Source organism: Bacillus rossius, chromosome 17 (assembly GCF_032445375.1).
Source record: "Bacillus rossius redtenbacheri isolate Brsri chromosome 17, Brsri_v3, whole genome shotgun sequence".
Classification (NCBI taxonomy): domain Eukaryota; kingdom Metazoa; phylum Arthropoda; class Insecta; order Phasmatodea; family Bacillidae; genus Bacillus; species Bacillus rossius.
Genome location: NC_086344.1, coordinates 15,393,841 through 15,414,629, shown reverse-complemented (window position 1 = coordinate 15,414,629; position 20,789 = coordinate 15,393,841). Strand labels below are relative to the sequence as shown.

The 20,789-nt window shown below is 36.0% G+C and overlaps 2 protein-coding genes across 4 annotated transcripts in view; one reads left to right on the top strand and one right to left on the bottom strand.

Annotated features, from left to right (window-relative positions):
* The window catches only part of LOC134540548 (protein IWS1 homolog), a 44,061-nt gene extending 31,551 nt beyond the window's left edge, over positions 1–12,510 (top strand). For both annotated transcript variants that reach the window (XM_063383356.1, XM_063383357.1), the window contains 3 exons: positions 2,003–2,135; positions 4,301–4,412; positions 8,055–12,510. In XM_063383356.1, the coding sequence (XP_063239426.1) occupies positions 2,003–2,135; positions 4,301–4,412; positions 8,055–8,177 (368 nt within the window). In that variant the 3' untranslated portion in view covers positions 8,178–12,510. The remainder of the gene's footprint in view (positions 1–2,002; positions 2,136–4,300; positions 4,413–8,054) is intronic.
* Positions 12,511–13,635: 1,125 nt separating this feature from the next.
* The window catches only part of LOC134540737 (DNA mismatch repair protein Msh6), a 59,918-nt gene continuing 52,764 nt past the window's right edge, over positions 13,636–20,789 (bottom strand). Inside the window, exons 25-26 of one of the 2 annotated variants that reach the window (XR_010076495.1) lie at positions 19,280–19,604; positions 13,636–13,950 (exon numbers count right to left, since the gene is read on the bottom strand). Coding sequence is in view for 1 of the 2 variants with exons in the window: in XM_063383634.1 (XP_063239704.1) it covers positions 19,332–19,604 (273 nt within the window). In the remaining variant the exon portion in view is untranslated. Of the gene's footprint in view, positions 19,605–20,789 lie in introns of both variants that reach the window. The other variant, XM_063383634.1, reaches the window with a different exon arrangement.

Genomic DNA, 20,789 nt, shown 5'->3' with positions numbered 1-20,789 from the left:
CTGCATTTTCAAAAGAAACAAAATTATTAAAGACCATGAAAATATTTGCAGTAATGAGGATCCTCACACCCAATATTTGTATAGGGCCTTGATATTTGCTGGTCTTTAAACGTGACAGTTATATATAAATAATGGATATTTATGGATTTTACTACTCGACTCGAATTTAACTCGAACTCGAAACATTTCTTGAATACTCTCTCGAACTCGACTCGACCTAAAAATCCTATACTCGCATGACTCTAAATAAAACTGATTTTTACTTATTTCCTGACAATTTTTTTAACATTCTCTAAAAAAGTTCTGTGATACTAATAAAAGTTTTCCATTTTAATGAGTAATTAGGTTTGGTTAGTTGAATTCAGAATACTTAAAATTAGTGTAGATGATTGGTTATGTTAGGTTTGCAGCATTTAAAATACTTTAAATAGTGTGGCTGGTTGAATAGGTTTTGTTAGGCACATGAATAATACTTAAGATAATTTTGAATTATCAATTTAAAATGTAACTAGGTAACTTAACCAACTATCCTTACTGTTTTAAAATATTTTTTATGTAGCTAAGCTAACCATTTGTTCACACCATTTTACAGAATTTTTTATGTAGCAACCTAATTCATGTTGAAGTACCTGTCGTAACCCAACAACTTGTTAAACCGGTTAAATTACTTTAAGTTTGAAAACACCCCTCTTAGAGAATAATAATAATAAAGAATTTTTTAATTCTTTGTTAGCAAGGAGGATTTTTCTTCAGAATTACCAATAGTTCTTAAATTTCAATTCAGAGTGTATATAAAACAGGAAATAAAAGGCATAAATGAACATTTGTTATTGAATTTTGGAACTGACGTGAAAATTTTTCTACACTGATTTTTGCACTGCTTTTATGTATTAGTACCACTTTTTGCATTGGTTTTGGTCACTTTTATTTACAGTTTTTCAGGGTCACTTGGTGTTTTACTGCGTAGTCGTACTCACTATTATATTAAGTTTCTCATTGAACTAGGCTAGCCATGAGGATGGTGGAGGCTAGATTTTCTTTATTTCTAACAGGAAATTGGGAAAAAATAGGTAAATTATTTTTTTAAACATTGGTCAGGTAAATTTGTAATTTTGGTCATGAAAAGTCAGAGTAAATTTTATGACAGATTGGTAAAGGTGTATGAAAAGAGCATTTAAAAATTTAATTTATAGCATCTATTATGTGATTTTTAGCATTTTATGGCATTTTCCATTTTGTGATTTTTAGCACTTTGTAGCATTTAAAAAAATTGTTTACTCGCATTTAATTTTTGTTGATTTTGTTGTTGTAAATAATTAAAGCATATGTACAACGGCTACTTAATAAAGTTTTTAATGCCTACAGCACTACTTACTTATCTTAGCTTACAACTTATAACTATTTTAGTAATGACAGAGTGAATTTTAAAAATGGAGTTCACGGTTTCTGGGGATTTCAGTTTGCATGTTTTAGAAATTATTTAATAAATGTTGAGGTTTCGCAAATAAATCGCGGTAATTGAAACATTTCGCATCTATTTTAGCATTTATCGCAATTGCGAATTCCGTACACCTCCACAGATTGGCGTGGACACGGTACATGTATTCAACAAGTGCCTCTGTATTCCCGAGGAAAGGACGCGCTGACCAAGGGCGCAACAACAAGGGTATTTTGCCCTCCTTTTCTGAAACCTTGAAGTGGGGGCAAATGGGGGCAAAGAAAGTGATCGGTATTCAATTTTTAGATAATAAAACTGCCTAAATAGCACAATTTTCCACCTTGAAATACAAATTTTCCCGGGGGAGGACGCCCGGAACCCCCGCTTCAATAGGGGGGGGGGGGGGGGGGGGATCAATGATTCTTTATAAAAAGGTATATTTCCCCCCCCCCCCCCCCCCTTTTGGAAATGTAGTTGCTGCGCCCCTGGCGCTGACGGTCGGCGGACCCGGCGGGCCGGTGTGGCCGGTGTGGGCCCGGGCTTGACGGGCTGTGCTGCTTGCAGCCATCAGCAAGGAGGAGCGCATGCAGCGAGACCTGGAGCAGATGCCCAAGAAGCGACGCGTGTCGGAGGAGGAGCGGCAGAGCAGCCGGCAGGACATCTCCAAGGCCATGGTGCAGAACGACGCCGAGGGCAAGTGAGTGCCCGCTCCCCGCGTCTCTCTCTCCCGAGAGTCGCTTGGTTCTGTTCCAGTGCTTTGTCTGTCGTCACTGAACTGACATTTGGAATCATGATTTGTGTCGCCATGCTTTTTGATGTCATTTCAGTTCATTGCAATACGTGATAAAATATGTCCCTAGTACGGTTTGCGCTCATAAACCCGGCAATCTTTGGTTTGGTGCATTCGGCACCAGTTGAGCCGTTCACATTTGGATATCTCCTGGTGAATTGTGTTTTATGGCTGGTTACATATCACTTGCTTGCCGACACGGCGTGCAAACGAAACTATATACCGTAAATTAGTACCAGACTGAATATGATGCAAACCCAGACAATTTTTTTTTTGATTACGAGTTTATGAAGAAAACTTTTGTGGGTTGGAAATCGCGGTTAAACTACATAGCAATTAAAAATTATTTGAATTTTTAAATTTATTACTTGTTGACTAGACCGTTTCTGGCGCTACTTTTGTGAGACGAGTGAAGTTCTCGTGAAACACCGAGCCGCTGCTCAGGGGCTGCTCGGAAAGCGGAGAACGTGGTGACGTACGTCGGTCGTCCGGGAGGATTACTGAGAAGGGGGGAGGGGGGCTGCCTTCCCCTCAGCCACGGCGAAGAGAAGCAGGAAGGAACCCGGTGATAACTCCGTTTGCGCCTTCTCCTTCATCCTGGTTCAGGAAGCCCCCCGGGCCAAAGTGGCACAAGTGACGCAGTTTACCGGCAGAGCGAGCAGTTTTTCAGCCAAGTGGAGGTTCAGGAGGCAGTAATTAATGGAAATCTCAAGGTCCCATAAGTGACACAAGTTAATTGCCAGGGCCTGTAGTTTTTTAAACTTAGCTGTACCCAGTTGCAGGATACAAGTTTGCAATTATAATGCGACCCCCTTCTTTTAGTTTCCACGGTTTTGGCAAAAATCGTAGCGTTTTAAATGCCACACTCATCCACACGGAGGTTTTAAACCAGGACTCCTTGCGACGAAGTTAGCGCTCCGATCAACTGCGCTGAGGAGATAGGCTGTAATGGAGTGAGCAGTTAGGTATGGAATCATGGACCAACGTCGTTGAACAGTGTGTGTTTTGTTTTAGTCTTGGTTTGTCTCGATGGACGAATGCTCTCCAGGTGGTTCTCTCTCTGTGTCCGTGCCAGCCGAGTGTGAAACTCGTGTCGCGAGGAACACGGGTGTGCGTGACCTGGCCTTGAGATGGAGGAAATGTTTGATTTCAGCCGGGAATCTAACAGTTAGGGACAAGGTTATATGGTGAATTGCGATAAAACTGAAATAACACCGAAAGCAAGTTAATACACCATAAAGCACCGAAATGCAACTGAAAACACAAAATAATCAGCATTTTTAATCAAAAATTTAACTGAAAACACAAAAACTGTTTTCTTTTAATATATTAAACTGGAGAAATGTAACATAATTAGCATGAAAGTGGTACCAAATTGGTGTAGTAAATAAAATGAATTTAAAATTTATTTTTTTTAATCTTATTAACTGTTACTGCTACTCCATGCTAAATAATTCATATTCATTTAATTTAATGTATTAAAAGATTACATTTTTTGTAATCTGAGTTAAGTTTTGATTTAATGTGCTGATTGATTTTGTTGCATTTCATCACTTTTACGGTGTGTCAACTTGCATTTCGGTGTTACACTACATGTATTATTAACTTGCATTTTGCTTTCATCGCAATCACAGTATTAGATTTTGTTGCATTTCATCGCTTTATGGTGTGTCAACTTGCATTTCGGTGTTACACTACATGTATTATTAATAGAGACCCATGAATTTCGCGGATTGAATGACCTCCAGGATAGACTCCAAAATCCTCGGGCAAATGCCAACTGTTCATTGGCTGTTCACTTGTGAATCGTCTCGACTGGGTGGCCTGTGATTCGACACTTCTGGGAGTGAGGGTCTCTAATTGGCCCTCAGTCCAGATTAACAGTGAACCAATGACAGAAGCAACACTGAGGTATAATTATTTGAATTGTAGCATAACACGAAATGAACCCGCGAAATTCACGGGTCTCTAATTATTAACTTGCGTTTTGGTTCCATCGCCACCGCGATGGCGCGCACCTGGCGTGCAGTGAGGAGGAGGAGGGTGAAGTAGGGGTGTGCGTGTGCTTGCAGGCCGCTGCGGCCGGGCGACAAGGGCTGGGTGGCCCGCGCCCGGGTGCCCATCCCCTCCAACAAGGACTACCTGGTGCGCCCCAAGTGGCAGAACGAGACCGACATCAGCCGGGTCAGTGCTCCCCAGCAACTTGCTACATATTCAATAGCCTTTTTAATTTTTATCATTCATTACCTTGAGCAGAAGATGAACTACGCGCAGGAAGAAAGCAGGCTTCTGTAGCTTACTCGATAGTTAAGTTATGAATTTTTAAAAAAACTTGCCGTTCTGTTTCACATTACAAATTCATCATTCATTACCAATAGATGTGTTTTGGGGTAATGCTAGAAGAAGAAGTAAACCTAAGGTCCATGGTCGTCCGAATAATCGCTTGAAATAAATTTGAATCTGGCGATTACCCGGGTACACCTGGGTCTTCCCAACGCTGGCTGGTTGATGTTGGGTGTAATTGTAAAACAAGATGTGCTACAAAGAAGTTTGACTGCAATTTTGCAGGAAAATTTTGCAATTTTGAAGTGTCACGTTAGTTTGTCTTGTTCAAATAAATAACAATTTCACTGTCGTTAAATAATAACTTAAGTACTATTTTGTGATGCATTATCATAATTTTGATTACATTTCTTTATGAATGTTCTCATTAAAAATACTTGAAATAAGTATGTTTAATTAAGGTATCCACTGTTTTGTCGGTCATTTTATTCATCAAATTAAACTAAAGTTATCAATGATTTAGGTTTTCTAACATTACCCAATTAGCTTTAGGTAAACTTAGTTTTTATTCTCGTTTTAGCATTACCCGTAACAGGTACACCAAGTGAAACTCATTTACAAAAAAAAAATATTAAAAAATGTAACTTATTTGAAGCCAAAATGCTATATTTTTGAGAATTTAGATTTGTTTTCAGCAACCATTAAAAATACATTGTTTTTATATGTAACACATTTTCTATGATTAAAAATTTTTTTTTCTTCTGAAAATACTCAATTTTTGAAACCATATATTCATGTGGATCTACAAAACAAGTTTCGAACTTAAAATTTTAATGGTTTAAGAAAATGCACTGCCAGGTTTTTTTTTCCCTAAATTTATTTTCTATTATTTTTATCATGTATTTCTCTCTTTTTTTTATTTACCATATTTTGCATCAATTTTTCATGGACTCAGTGAAGTGTGAAAAATAAGTTTCAACCCACTGTGTGTGTGTATTTGTGTGTGTTTCTGCATGCATTTGCATGTGCGCTCACGTGTTATTTTGTGGCAAATAATGGTTAAATTTCAAGCACTGAAATGAGGACATAATTTTTCTTAAAAAAGAATTGTAAATTTTAAATTGTTGGGATGTGTACAGTAAAGTCATCTTCTAGGAACAGTAACTCGTAACTTGTTGTGCTAGCATGCAGTCGTAGCAGCCGCTCGTGTTAATCTCCTGTCAACTGTCTCAGTGCACAGCACACTTACTCTCTCTCCCACATTTGCATTTGTGTGCCTGTAATGCATTTATATGTCCATGAATGGGTACTTGTAAGTTTCATCTCTCTGGTTAATGCTTTATCAGGCAAGGTTTCTTTTATTTTTGTAATTGTGGCCACTGCTGGAACTAAATTTTTTTTTATTTTGACCTGCTACGTAATTTCTGTCAGAGAACCTGTAGACAGGGAAAATCTGGAGAGAAAAAAAGAAAAATGCAGGTATTTCTAAAGGTGTTTTTAAAAATGTGGAAAACACAGGGAAATTGACAGAATTTTAGATACCGAACAGGATGAGTAAATTAAACACCTGTGTATTCCCTTATGTCTTAAAACCGGTCTGTATTTCAATAACCAATTCATGCCTAGTTGAAGTACAATCATTTTTTGATGTTCATTTTACTGTTTACAATCAATAATGTATAGTTTATAAGTTTGAGCAAATATTTTCTGATCAATTTTACATGTTATATGGGGTTGATAAGTGTTTTAATGAGTATATGTATGTATGTAGATTTCTTGCAAGATTGATTAATGAGATGGAAAAATAAATATTTGTTTTGACAGGAAAATAAGGGAGAACTCAGGAAAATTGTTTAGTGTATGAGTGTGGGAACCCAGTTACAGTAAAAACCTGAGGAAACAGAAATTTATCCACTTTGTAATAACGAGGTTTGTAATAACCATATTTCCCCATAGTGCACATGGTTGGTCTACATAAAAGTTAACACAAAATTATGAACTAATTTTGGCTTGCTTCTCATTTTTTTGAACCACACTTTTGACAAAGCCACACATTTGGTCAAATGATTGTTTCAGTGACAGTATTGTGAGCAAGTGTAAATTGAGTGAAAACTCTTAAACTCATCTAATACATATGTACATACCTCATTTTCTGTATGTATTCTTTATTCAACATATACTTCAATTTTACATCTAAGAAAAATTTAATGTATACGTACTAGCATAATATAATACCATCAATACTCAAGCCAATACATCACATAAAAAACACAAGTTTAAATTATTGAATACATTCATTCTTCCTTGTATTTTAAGGTTGAATAAAAATATACAAAAAAATTGAAAAGTTTCCAAAAGAGAATTTACACATCGAACAAATACTATAATTTTGTGTTTAATCTTAATTTTAGTTGGCCTTTAGTAAATAAATATTACGAAACAGAAACATTTTGTATCATCTTAAAATAAAATTACAGCAAAAACCGTGACCCCAAAGGCGAGACAGAACTAATGTAGTGTGCCAATAACTCTTGATGTATTACACATTAACCATGAAAGAGTGCGGGCAAGCAAATATAAAATATAGTTTACTCAGAAAATGACAAGAGTGCACGTGCTGAATGAAATTAGCGAGCTATTGGTATCGATACTAGACAACTAGACTATAGTGCCCACTGTATACAGGCATCAGCCTAACCAAACATGAAGCCACCAGCGCTGGCTACATTTTCGTATGCTTCACAATGGCGAAGTTACAGATGATGGAAAACATTTTTGAAGAGAATTTACACATTGGGCAACTTAATATTCCTGTTAATTAAATAAGTAAACTGTAATTTCTTAACAAATAATGGATTTCAATGTTAAAATTTAAGTTTCAAATTGGGAAACAAAAGTTTTGGGCAGTTCCAACATGAAAAATATTAAATTAGTAGGTACATTGTGTATCTTAAAAAAATGACTGGGTCGAAACATTTGATCATATTTTATGGGAAATCATATTGTTTGAGAACATCTTAAATGAGTTTTACATAAATAAAAATCAGTTTTACTTTGTCTATGAGACAATAGTGGGCAGAAAGTAATTTAAGCTATGTGTTTTGAGGGAATGTATTGCATTGCATTTAATGACAAGTAAATTGGATCTAAAGAAAATGTTTATTGAAGGAAAAATGTAAATACTAAGAACACGAAAGATAGGATTCCACAATAACTCTTTTGTATCAACAGATATTAAATATACGCCATTATAGAACTTCCGACTTGCATAATATCCGGGAATTTTGTATTATTTAAACAATTTAACACTGACCATCTTATTCATGTTTTGGAGGATTTAAACAGGTTTGTAATAACAAGGATTTTGGATTAATCGATACCTTATTAACGAGGGTTTACTTCAGTTACCTTGTGGGCAGATTGACATAATATGAACATTTCATAGTTCCCAACAGCCAGCTTTTATTTTTCAACTCTGCACAAGTGTTTCACCACGAGTTAGTACATTTATGAGTCCCGTTCCCCCTTGTGTTTGTCCCGCAGGGTTCGAAGAAGCAGATGAATCGCTTCGAGAAGCACATGAAGAACTTCATTGACAGCAAGCGCATGAAGCAGGCGAAGAGGGCGGTGACCATATCCATCGAAGGACGGAACATGTCGTTGTAGAACGGCGCGTCGCGTAGCGTCGCGCGCGGAAACTTAAAGTCTGATGATATTTTGCACAATGACGTGCCTCTTGCATCACGTTTTGTTTTCCTTCAACTCGAACTCCCGCCACCAGCGTCGCCGCGCACGTGCGATGGTCGACTCTGTTTGTAATATACGTGGCGTGAACTGAAAATCGAACGTGCAGTTCGTGTATGTATGTATGTATATGTATATATATCTAGAATCATGGACACTCGCTGATTTGTTTGGATGTGTGGTTTTATATTTAGGAAACTAAGTTTTTCTGAGTTCTGAGGACGTGATAGTCAAGACTCAAATAATTGTGTATCTAATTTTTACCTATTCTACGAATGTGATCTGCCCCCCCCCCCCCCCCCCCCCTTCCTTTTTCTCTCTCCCACTTGTCAAATTTATCTTAGCTTTTTTTTTTGTGGTAGATGGACTCAAGTTGTGCACTGAATTGACTACCCTACAATGTTGCCATTTCAGCATGCGTCGGTGAGTAGCTGAATGTGTACTCGTAACTATTTCTAGTCCCTTTCAAATTCATTCACTTGAGTCACTTAAAACATGCAGAATTATTTTAATTTTGTGATGTCACGTGTACATAACATAGTTTTGCATCTCAAGTTGGGCCTCACAGTTGAGACGGTTGGCGATAGCGAAGGAAGTTGTCACTGTGTCCAAATAAATGACTGCTCGTGTTGCCATTGTAAATTTATTTATTATTCTTCGACGTTTCATCGAGGGCAGTTATAGTTGCTGACGCATGTCAGAGAATGAGAACTTGTGCGATTATCGATAAGAAAATTAACAAATTTTCAACATGTCTGTCAGTTTGTAAGAAAATAGTTTTAGAACAGCAAGGCTTTAGACGTCAAAGAAGCAGTGTTGCCAACATGTACTCGGTGTGCTGCAGAAATGCACTTTGACTGTTTTGTAAGTTTGCTCAGGTGTAGCAAAGAGGCTAAACCAATATAATAAATACAAGGTGCAGTGCTAAGTGCTTCTGTTTAGTTCAGGTGTCGGCTGGCGTAGCTAGCTGCTTCTAGTTGTGACGCTGCTGGTATTGTGAGGCGTTGACTGGAAGAAACGGAGGGATGCCACTCTCTCTTGCCAGACCCACAGGGCAATAAAGTTATGTTCGTTCACAGCAATCACGGAAGGTATAGCTCAGCGAAAGAGTTGGAGCACAGACATTGGCATTACTGACTTCCTCTGATCCGTCTGCTTGCCAGACACAGATTGCCAGAGATACGTGCTTACATTATTGCTGGCTTGATACAGTAGAATCCCGCTGATGCGACCCCTCACGGTTTCAGGAAAAACGGACTTATAAATGGAATGGTCGCAATAGAGAATTCGGGCCAATTTTTAACCCCCCCCCCCCCCAAATATATCCAAATACATAAAATACTCGCGCTAAATGAATTCGCGTCACGCGAGTTCGGCTATGCTAGCCGGCTGTGGTTGTTATTTTCGTTCAAAACGTGGCGAAGGAAATTGTGTGGATCAGGTAGAAAACATTCGGCTATAAACGAAAGATATAAGAACAATGCTATCCTGAAATGCTGTGACATGTTTTTGGAGTAGATAATCACAGCGACAGACCGACAGGATGCGCTCCCGCCCTTGCCGTCAGCGATGTTTATTTTGACAGCTCAAGCAATTATCTTTTCCAAAACCTTTCACAGCGTAAAAAAAGAGAAAAAACAACACGTTCGAATGCAGATGGAAAAGTAACTATGCAATAAAATAAATATATTTACGGCCCTCCTAAATTTTTCTATTCAATAAAATTTGAGGTATTAGTGATTTTTCAGCAGAAACTGCTGTGTGATTAATAAACAAATTGTATCATAATAATAACTTAAAAAGTATTTATTAACGGCAAAGGACAGTCGTATAAGCCCATAAAAATATTTTACCGAGAATGGATTATACAACCTGGCTTTTGTCGCAGGCGGTGTGGGAGGGGAGGAGGATGCTGACAGTTTATCACGCAGAAGGTTGAAATAAGGGAGGGAATGTGTTGAAATGTTATTTGGAAAGGGTGGGGGTAAGATAACATGACAGCTGAGACGGGCTTTTCGTGCGATAGTGGAGCGCCAAGCTCGGCTAGACACTGCCGCGTGGACAGTCTAGAGGGGTGGTATCTATTTTTAGCTGCCTTTTGTATGCCTCCCTGCTTACAGTACAGCTCCCGCCAAGATAAACGTGAACACATAGCACCCAACAAAGTGTAACAGACTTGTTTTTCAGCCGATTTTACTTAAATTTTCGACTTTCTCTGCTTAATTTTTTCACTGTTTCTCAAAAAACGGTCGTATAAACGGAATGGACGCATCAGAGTGGGGTCGCATCGGCGGGATTCTACTGTATTTTGCATTTTATAGTTTATGTTATTTCAGAGTGCTTTACAGACATTTACTATCTTTCAAAACCTATGTGCATCCACGTAGAGCATTGAGAAGACTTTTTTTCTGGATATAAACAATTTTGCTTACATTTATACCCAATTAAAAATAAAAGTTATTGGTTTTACTCATTCCAAATGTTTGTAATATTTGAAATTTTAACAAATCGATGTGAGAATTTTTTCTGGGAATTGAGTGGGTAAATAATAAATACATATTGCAAATTTTTAATTTGGAGGTTAGAGTTATCAGTATTAAAAAAACGAACTTATGGCATGGTAGTGATTAATAGACATTCCAGTGAACTAGTGAATATGTTGTTATAATATGCACGAGTAGCATATATTAATGTCGAGTAGAGTCTTACAAAAAAAAATCTAGTATTTTCGAGTCCAGTAGTTAGTATATATATTTTTTCCTTTACCTTTATGCTCTACAGGAAACAGTGGTACGAAAGTACACACTGTACTTCGTGAGTAAAAAAACCACCATGAGGTACAATCAGTGTTAAACTGTATAATAGCCTACAGTCCTTATCTACGATTTACAAAGTAATTTTACAACTGTATACATATTTCCATGGTAATTAAGGTATTTGAATTTTTATTACAAAAAAAATTGTAAACAACAAGTAGTACCTATTAATAAAAAAGTAGAATAAATTGCAGCCAGTCTTTAAATTTAGGATGTTCATTTGGAACATTAAAATAAAACAAATTTTTCACTCCATTATCATTTGTCGCTATTTTAATTATTTAAGTTGTTTATTGCCCTATAGAATATACGCCCAGTACAAGAATAGCCAGGGTTTATGTACGATAATATTGTGGGTGGCGTAGCAGTGCCGCAACATTTAATTTGCCCAATATATGACCGATTATCGATTATTTACGGTAACTATGGAGCTTCAGCAGTAACTGCAGTTCTTGTTTTGGTAGTTCTTTTACGGTAACTATTGTGTTTGTGCGGTAATCATGGTGCTTCTCATCAGTGTTTGTCACTGCATTTGTCTTCACTTTGCATGCGTTATGTTCAGTGGGCAGATGGTAAAATTGTCGTTCGTACATTTTGTTAATGTATTTCTTTTCAGTGATGCATGGCGTAAATTATATTTGTATGGAAAAGATATTCGCAGCCCATTTTGGAAACAAAAGTTATTACTGTGGTGAATTCTACAAAATTTTGAGTATGGCAGCACTTCCATTTTTTTTTTTTTAAGTGCAGGGTGGCGTAAACAAAATTATGACTATGATGCGCTAAATGACCGCAAATACATGCAAACAAAAATTAAAATCACAAGATTTTATGTAAAATCAGTCACCATCACTAGCAAATAAAATACCTAATTATCTACAGTGTTAATAATAATAATGAAACGACGGGAGAATATAATTGCTGCATGCTGAAGTACTTAAAAACTTAAATTGTAAAAAATATTTATTTTTTTTAATCAGTTACACATCAAGTACCTATCTTTTTGAAGCAAGTTGTACTAGCTTCACCATTACGATATATATCATCCTAGATTACTGCAGGTTTTTTTTTTAGTTACCAAACAGTAAACTACTGTAATTTTTCGAGTTTTAAAATTAGGCTCATTTCGAGTACTTAAAACTCAACCCAATATTTCAAGTATGTACTACTGCACCCCTAGTTATAAAAGACATACATTTTTTGCATTGCTGAACAAAGAGAGTTTTTGAATTGCCAGGGGCTGTGGGCTGCAGGGATTGCACTTTCCTTAAAACTATAAAGACCGTGAAACTTGTTAATTTTTTTTGTGGAAATTGACTAGAAAATCTTGCAAGGACCAAAAAAAAAAAGTACTTTCAGTGAACACAACCTGTTATTTGTATTACAACCTTGTAAATTGCTGCAAGGGGACAGAAAATAAATATATAAAAAACAAGAAATATGTGTTTCATTGAAAAATGTTCTGTTCGAGCTTTGTAACACAGACAGATTTGCCCTAGGCAGGGTTTACCCAGCCACAACTTGCATAAAGCTTTACACGAGACACAGGTATGGACGGGAAAAAAATAGCATCGTGCAGTGGATGATTTTTTTTTTTTTGCTAATGTACTCTTCAAATGCTATTTTAGCTGATTTTCTAATTGCTTCTTTTCGGATTTATGGCATAGGTTAAAATCCCATTATTTTGTAAAACTTCCTTCATAAAATGCCATGTAAGCTCTATGTATTTTAGACTGTTAAAAATGGTTATAAAAGATGCATTGTTTCACAGTTAAAAAGAAATAACCTTGTGATGTGACTCACCGTATATTCGTTCTTTGTTTGTCTGGGACACATGCAAAAAATTTTTTTTCACATAACTTAAAATATAATTTTTTTTGTAAGCATTTGTGTTAATGCATAACAGTTTTCAAACATTTAGAATGAAAATTTTCGGTACGTCGCATTAAAAATGGTAATTTCGTGATAATAGATGCTAATTTTCCAGTCCCTAGACACGGGCTGGGATTGACTTAAGACGGAATGCTAAAGTATCAGGTTCACTTTCATATGCAGTTGGGCAGTGTGACTTCACCTATCGCTGCCAACACAGGACTTTCCACTGTGGATCGCAGGTGTTCTATGTATCATAAAAAATTACTGTTTTCACTGAAATAATTTTCTTCGTGCAATCTTCTTTAATCACGCATTGCCTAAAAATACGTTCTTTTAATTAGATCTGTATTATGGTAGTAACATATGCAGTTTTGTTCAAATAGTTAATGTGTGTGTGCCAATTCGTAAAAATCGAGCAACTGAAATCAACTAGCGATTCAATCCTAGTCTTGTCTATTTGTTGCATTACATAAGGTATATCCAATAAAATGGTTTTAAAGTCGCAACTCTAGAGAGTTTGGTTGTGGTATTTGCCTACCATATATGTAATAAGTGTAATTTTATTAAGTTAAATATACATTCTGTACTATTCAAATAATAATTTTAAAAAAACCTACTTATATGATCTGGTAGCAAAAGAGAATAGAATAATGTCTCATCATCAAAATAATGTACAGAGTACAACATTATACATTTTAAACTCAACATTTTATTGAATAAAAATCAGGTAACTGCAGTCAACAGAAAAAAAAGTACACACACATAGGTAGTCTACAGTCAGTTCCTTGTATTCTGAACATGCTATGAGAATACAGTACTACACTACACATAGAGCTCAAAATCGAGTGAAATCTTGATTGTACTTTGAATGAAGTTGCTCATCACACACACTTGCAAATTTGAACTAAATTCTAAACAATAACAAAATACAACAAAATCATGTCAGAAGGCATGCACCCATGCTATAATACGGTGCCGAGGCAGATGTTTGACAACCGGTCAACCTGAAAAACAGGCCAACATACCTTTCTATTACGTACCTTAAAACTACACAATGTAAACAGTAACTAACTAAAACATTTTGCACTCATTGTCTCAGGAAGAAATAAAATAAATCCATGTGCAGGAGCTAGAAAATTGAAATAATAAATTTAATTTTTCTACACTGTAAAAAAATGCCAGCACTAAAAATAGACATATGACCAATACATTCAGCGAATCGGCTACAATGCAAGGGTTTAATTGAGACGATGCCTTTCTAGTCCCGAGGAGAACTCTGAACATAAGCAAACCAATCTCCACAATATTTAAGTTCGGCCCCATGTTGAATAATTGACTTAAACTTAACGAACAATAAAGATACTAAGATTCTTCAGTAAACTTTCACTGGCAGATGAAAACGAGGCACCTATTTTCTGTCAACATTAATGTCCGTTTACAATCAATGGTCCTATTGCTGGATGTCATACTGAGTTCTATAAACTTATTAAGGGATTTACAAAATATTTATTGAAATTTGAATGAGAACTGAACAATAACATTTGTTGTTACCTAAAGTAACAAAAGAAAATGAACTTGTTAGCCATAACTTAAATTCAAATAATAATATACAAGATTACTTAATAAACATACATATACATTCTGTGGAGTCATAAGTAAACAGCAAAATTGTTGTTAAAAGGGTATAATTGTATGCATTTATAGGCTCAGTGCTAAATTTTTTAATTTACTATGCAGGAAATTTTCTTAAGAGGATTTTACTGCGATGAAAATTCTCATTTAAATATTTTTCATTTTAAATCACACATGACCATAACTAGCAGCTGTAAAGACTTCATAGGCTACACTCACACAGGTCAGTCATACTTTAAAAATGCCACTCAAATGTCTCCTCTGCTGTTTCTGAGATTTTCAATCCTCTACAGCTTCAGTAGAATTAGAATGTGTTTCCAAAGTAAATTCTGTATTAATAAGCCACAATAACTTTTTCCAGCTAGATTCCAATCTCCAAAATGCAAGAAAAATGTTTTATCTGATACCAAATTACAAAAGCATTTACCTATGTAGGATTCACAATAGCTAGAACTTTTTTTTTTTTTTTTTTTTTTAGAATTAACTTATAGTTTGACATTTTGAAAATATTTTTATCATACTACATTTAATACTCAAGGAGCATAAAGTTCTGTCATTGATAAATTTAGTCATCCAAATACTGGCTTCTTTCTCGTTTAGCTGTATGTACAAGAGATATCCTGGTGCCAGTCACGACAGTATGATAGATATACATGGTTGGCCTGTGCCGATACCAGTTTTTTGATGCAAAGCAAACATGAAATCATATGTTAAAAATATTTGTGTAAAGTAAATAGGTTTCCTCCTAATAATGTGGCTGCTCATACAAACAAAAAAGACTTTTCATTAGTTATAATCTGCATTCGCTCAGTCGAAGCATCGCACTGCACTAATACACATGTTCTTTATAAACAAAGTAGCCAAAATGAATAAAAAGTAAAAAAAAAAGTTTGTCGCAGCAGAAGATAAGCAGTGAGTCAGAAGTCAAGCATATAAAAAGTAAGTACTGTATAAAGAATGCGGGGATAGACAATAGACGTAGGAGCCTGGTCAAGAGAAAGGACGTGGAGGGAATTAGCGACAACTTCATGAGAAAAAACACACGCACTCTCTCTCCCCCGCCATTTATAAATAGTAAACGGCTCTAAAATTAGTAGAGACCTTTTTTGTTAATTTTTTTATATTTGAAATATGTATATTTGCTCAGGCCTATACATGATGGTAACAATTGGCTATGACCGAATTCAATTACCTAATTTTTTTACTGCCCCACAATGAAAGTTCCTGATAAGTTTCTCACATAATCTCAATTAAATAATCAGTTTTGGGCAAACTGGCTTATGCAAAAAAAATTTTCACACACATGCATCTTTTTTATCTTGTACCTTAAATAAACTAGGGTATGAAGATATTAAATTGATTTTGGTAACCATAGTATGAATGTAACCCAAGCAGCATTCTCAAAATCACACGTTCGTCCAGGATATAGGATACTCTTCAGTTTAGACTAGGCATGTGCGAGAAAGACTTTTTCGAATTCGAGACGAGATTGAGAAAGCAATTTAAAAATTCTCGAGAATCGAGTCGAGATCGAGAAATCTGTACTTTAGTTAACAGGATAATATGAGCCAAAAAAGTAAAACTCAATAATCTGACAAACATACATAATTATTCAATAATTTTATCAAGTATCCACAATTGCAATTGCAATTACAACTTTACCTTTACACTCACTTAACAGTTTATTTGCCTACTGTCGTATGTAAACATACGTTATTGACTCCATAGTCTATACAGTTTCCTTGAGCCATGGACGGTACTTGATCATGAAATTCTGAACATTCACCACTATCGATATGTCACTATCGATACGGACCACAATTTAAACATCATGTTGCTTGTTATATACTGCTGGCCGTGTGTATAACTTAAGGCCATAAAACAAAATGCAATCGCGGAAGAATTCTGCAGTCATGTTTAAATTTTTATTTTTTACCGTACCGTTTTACGTTGATACTTGATATTGATACCGAAAATGATTTATTTTTAACTTTAATGTTGGTTTTATTAACGGAAAATAATCATTTTCTTCTGTAATTTAATGTGATAACCACAGCACAATTCATTGTTTACGTTTACCATTTCATGTAGTGACTTGTGAACGGAACTTGTTCGTTTTTAACTTTTTAATAATTTATTGTGTATACTATCGTAACAAGTATATTTTATTTTATTCGATCTACATTACGTTAAAGATATGTTAATTATTTCAACACGCAACGCAAAATGCTGCCTCAATATATTATATTACCTAACCTATTTCTTGTTTACAAAATTCTCGAAAATTCCGAGCCAAAAAAATTATCTCGAGACGAGATCGAGAAAATTTCTGTCTCGACTCGTTCTCGATGATGCCGAGACTCGCACATCACTAGTTTAGACACCTCGTGCTTTCAAGCTATGCTTTAATGTTTCTATCCCCTAACATAGATGTTGAAGAGATGCACTGGAAGGGGGTGAAAGAAGCAATACTGACAGTCAATAACAGACAACCTGGGATTAGAAAGTCAGTCAGTCATAAAAGACGAGTGTTCAAACAGTTGACTGCTGTCGGCTGTTACTCATTCTAACCAACACACCCACATTTTCTCCACAACATAACAAGAGCAAGACAAGTCAGTTCCACAGAATTGGAAGAAGAAAAAAAATTTTTTCCTTACAATCGCTATCTGTTGTCAGTTAATACTGTGAGACTTTCATTTCTTTTATTCCTAAATACTCACTGATACTCTGTTGAATTGATAGCACCGAGTATCAATCTAAACCTCCAATAGGTATGTTATAGTTAAAGAAAATATTTTTTTCCTTGTCTATGCCAGCTACTGTAGAGACTGAACTGTTGGTCAGTACATTTGGACTTATAATCTTGAACCAAAAAGAAAAGTTCACACGTTTGTTTTCTTCAATAAAAGGAACCTATGACACTACTAAAATTAATTATTATGTTTAATGTACTCACATTATATTATGTTATGTTGGATGAAGTATTTATATATATTTTTTTAAGGGCTGTACAAAAAAGTTGGTGAATTTGAATGAAAACTGAACATAGTATTAAGCATTGATCATCACCACTATGGTACATAAAAAAAAAAAAATCAATCACCAGTCTTGTCACACACAAATTTCCCTCAATTCACAAAAATTCATGTTCGTACAGTTCCAGACTTTCAAACAACTAACAAAATCAAAACTTATTTGCACATTTTTTCTAAAACAAGCAAAAAAATAATTGAGCCCCTGAAACGTACAAAATGCAGGAAAGTCGAAAATCAGGATATGTAAAATGTTGATTATACTGGCTAAAACTCACAATATTTCAGTGCAGTAAGTTCATGAACATATGTGTCTGAAATAATTATATTTGAAATATGTATATACAATGAGAAAATTTTTGTTTTGTAATAAACAGATGAACATGTATAACACACATTAATGATACAGAATACTCCCATAATACTGACAAGGATGCCAACTGTAGATGAAAATGTCTGATGATGCACCGTGAGCAGATTGGTTCAAAAAATGTGCTCTACTTCAGTGTAGAAAAACCCACCAAACAGAATTACCTGACTTATTACAATGCTTATAATTTTTCTCTGATCTAAACATAACATTTCTATAGTAATGTAAATTTGTCTAATTTTTGCGTTACTTTTTAACAACAAAAGTTTATTTAATGTAATGGAAAAACAAATATTTGCAAACGAAAACCCTCGAAAGTTTGTGAAAAGTGAGATTGAGCCTCACATGGCAAAAAAACACTGAAATACTTGACACAGCAACAAAGACTGAAAAATGGGCTAGCGATAATAGGACGTGACTTTGTCTATCCATTTAATTTACGTTCCCTGATGCAATATATATATTTTTTTCAGATTGCTCCCTGAATTTGTCAGGAATTTAAAAATTTCCAGACTATTGAGGTTTTTCCTGCTCCGATGTTACAGACACCATGCCAACTTTCAGACTTCGAGTCCATAAGGCAGTTTGCCTAGCAAGGGGTCACTAATGCTCGCTGGTGCTTCTAGCGTGGTGCAAGACTCATGACTATGAGAGTTCAGTAGTAACCAGTAGATCGTGTTAAGATACTGCAAGTCCTGTTAGTACTTTTGGGAATCTCTGCTGGAAGTGTCATACCAAACAATTATTCTGAAAACACTAAATTTCCACTCTTCAAGTTACACATAGAGACCTGTAAAATTCGCGGATTCATTTGGCGATAGGCTAGAATTCAAAACACGCATACCTCTTGGATAATTTTGCTATCGGCTTACTGTTTCATCTGGATGAATCTCAACCAGTTATGAACCCTCAACCAAAGAAGGATCGAATCACAGATGAACCAGCTGAGACGTACTTACAAGTCTGCAGCCAACGAACTTGCGTTATTTGCCCGAGTGTACAGGGGTGTGTGCAGTCAGTCTATCCTGAAGGCCATCGAAACCGCGAATTTTGCATGTCTCTAGTTATACAGTTTAAAACTCTTTGAGGCACACAGAAATATATTAAATAAATTAGAATCTATCGTGTAACTTTTAGCAGACGTGGCAGAAGGAAAAATTAAAGCAGCCAATGTTGCTTGTTCTTGTCAGGATCGCCAGATAGCAGCACAAGGGTCAATCAATCAAGGTATTTCGACAATACCTCTGAAACATTGCGAATAGTAACATTTTTTTCAAATTGGTATCATAGACATACCACTGCGAAACAAAGGGTTGAAAACAAGACGCTGGAACAGGCAGCACTCTGCTCACGCCAGGGAGCACAGCCGGCGCAGGGCGGCGCAGAGTTCGGGCGCGGACGCCGCCGGCCGGCACAGATCCTGGAACAGGCGTCGTTCCAGGCCGTGCCGCTCCAAGCGCTCGGCCTTCTCGCGCCCACGCCTCACCACGCCTGCCGGCACGCCCGCCAGCCGCGCCGCGTTGAAGCCGTACGACTTGGGGCACGCCCCGCCCGCGAACTTGTACAGGAACGTCACCGTCTCCTCCGACGGGTCCTCGCTCTCGTTCTCCACCATGCACGCCTGCAACACGGCGCGCCCGTGCCACCTCACGCCACTCCGCACGGACCACGGCCCCCACCTCCACGCCAGTATCAGGTTATACAGTGAATACCGAATAGCAATGGAACAGGAATAACAGTGAATACACCGCCAAACACTGATACGCAGCTAAATTCAAGTTAACTACCTCATTACAACTATTAAAATAATACAACTCATTTTATATAAATCTTTATTTTAGGCCTTTTATTTAAAAACTTAAAAAAGTTATGTTTGAAGTAAAAAAAAGATTAATTAGTTTATATCTATATATTTTTTTTTAAAGAAAAGTAAATAAAAGCAGTTTATAGTCATGGATAAAGGCTCCTAGAGAAACAGCGCAAGAAAATGTTACATGTATAAAGATTTTGGGCTTTTAAAATTGAGCACACACACATATATATGATAAAGACGAAATCGCCTATTTTTAATTATGAAGTTTTCGTTTTTATGCCACTATAAAATCTTGGCTTTACTAATAGTATGTCTACGTACAAATACTATGTTTAAATATGCTGCTGCATATTTCAAACAATTATACGTCCAGTGAAATGTCTTTAACCCTTTAACTGCTACATACTTGGGTGGTGTACCAAACGACTTAGTGCTGGCATATTTGAAGCAAAATATGTGAAAATAACAAAAATTACAAATACATAAGAATCACCATATAAATCCAAAATCAAGGCCGAGGTTTCCATTCACAAAAACAGGGCCAGCCTGAAATTCCGTCCCAAGAAAAATTCAACAAGTCATAGTAAAAATACTTGAAAATCTGTAAATCAGCGTAAAACTAATTTATGTATTACTTTGCGTTAAACAGTATATTGATGTCATCATTTCCATATGCACATATTTTCTTTGTCAATAAATGAGGGGGAAAAAAATTGTAAACTGAATATTTGATTGCAGGATAAACTGCCTGCGTGTCTATAAAAATAAAAACTACTAAAAGTTTTTATCTGTGTTAGCTAAAGAAAAGCAACCTATTTATTTTTTATTTCTAATGTTGGTGTGTTTGTTTACATTCCAATTTTTTTTTACGGATTTACGGATTTACTTACGGATCTGGGTTCCAGTTATTTTTACTATAACCTAGAACCGGGACCAACTCATTAATAAGTAGAGACCCGAAAAATTTGCGGGTTCATTTCGTGTTATGCTAAA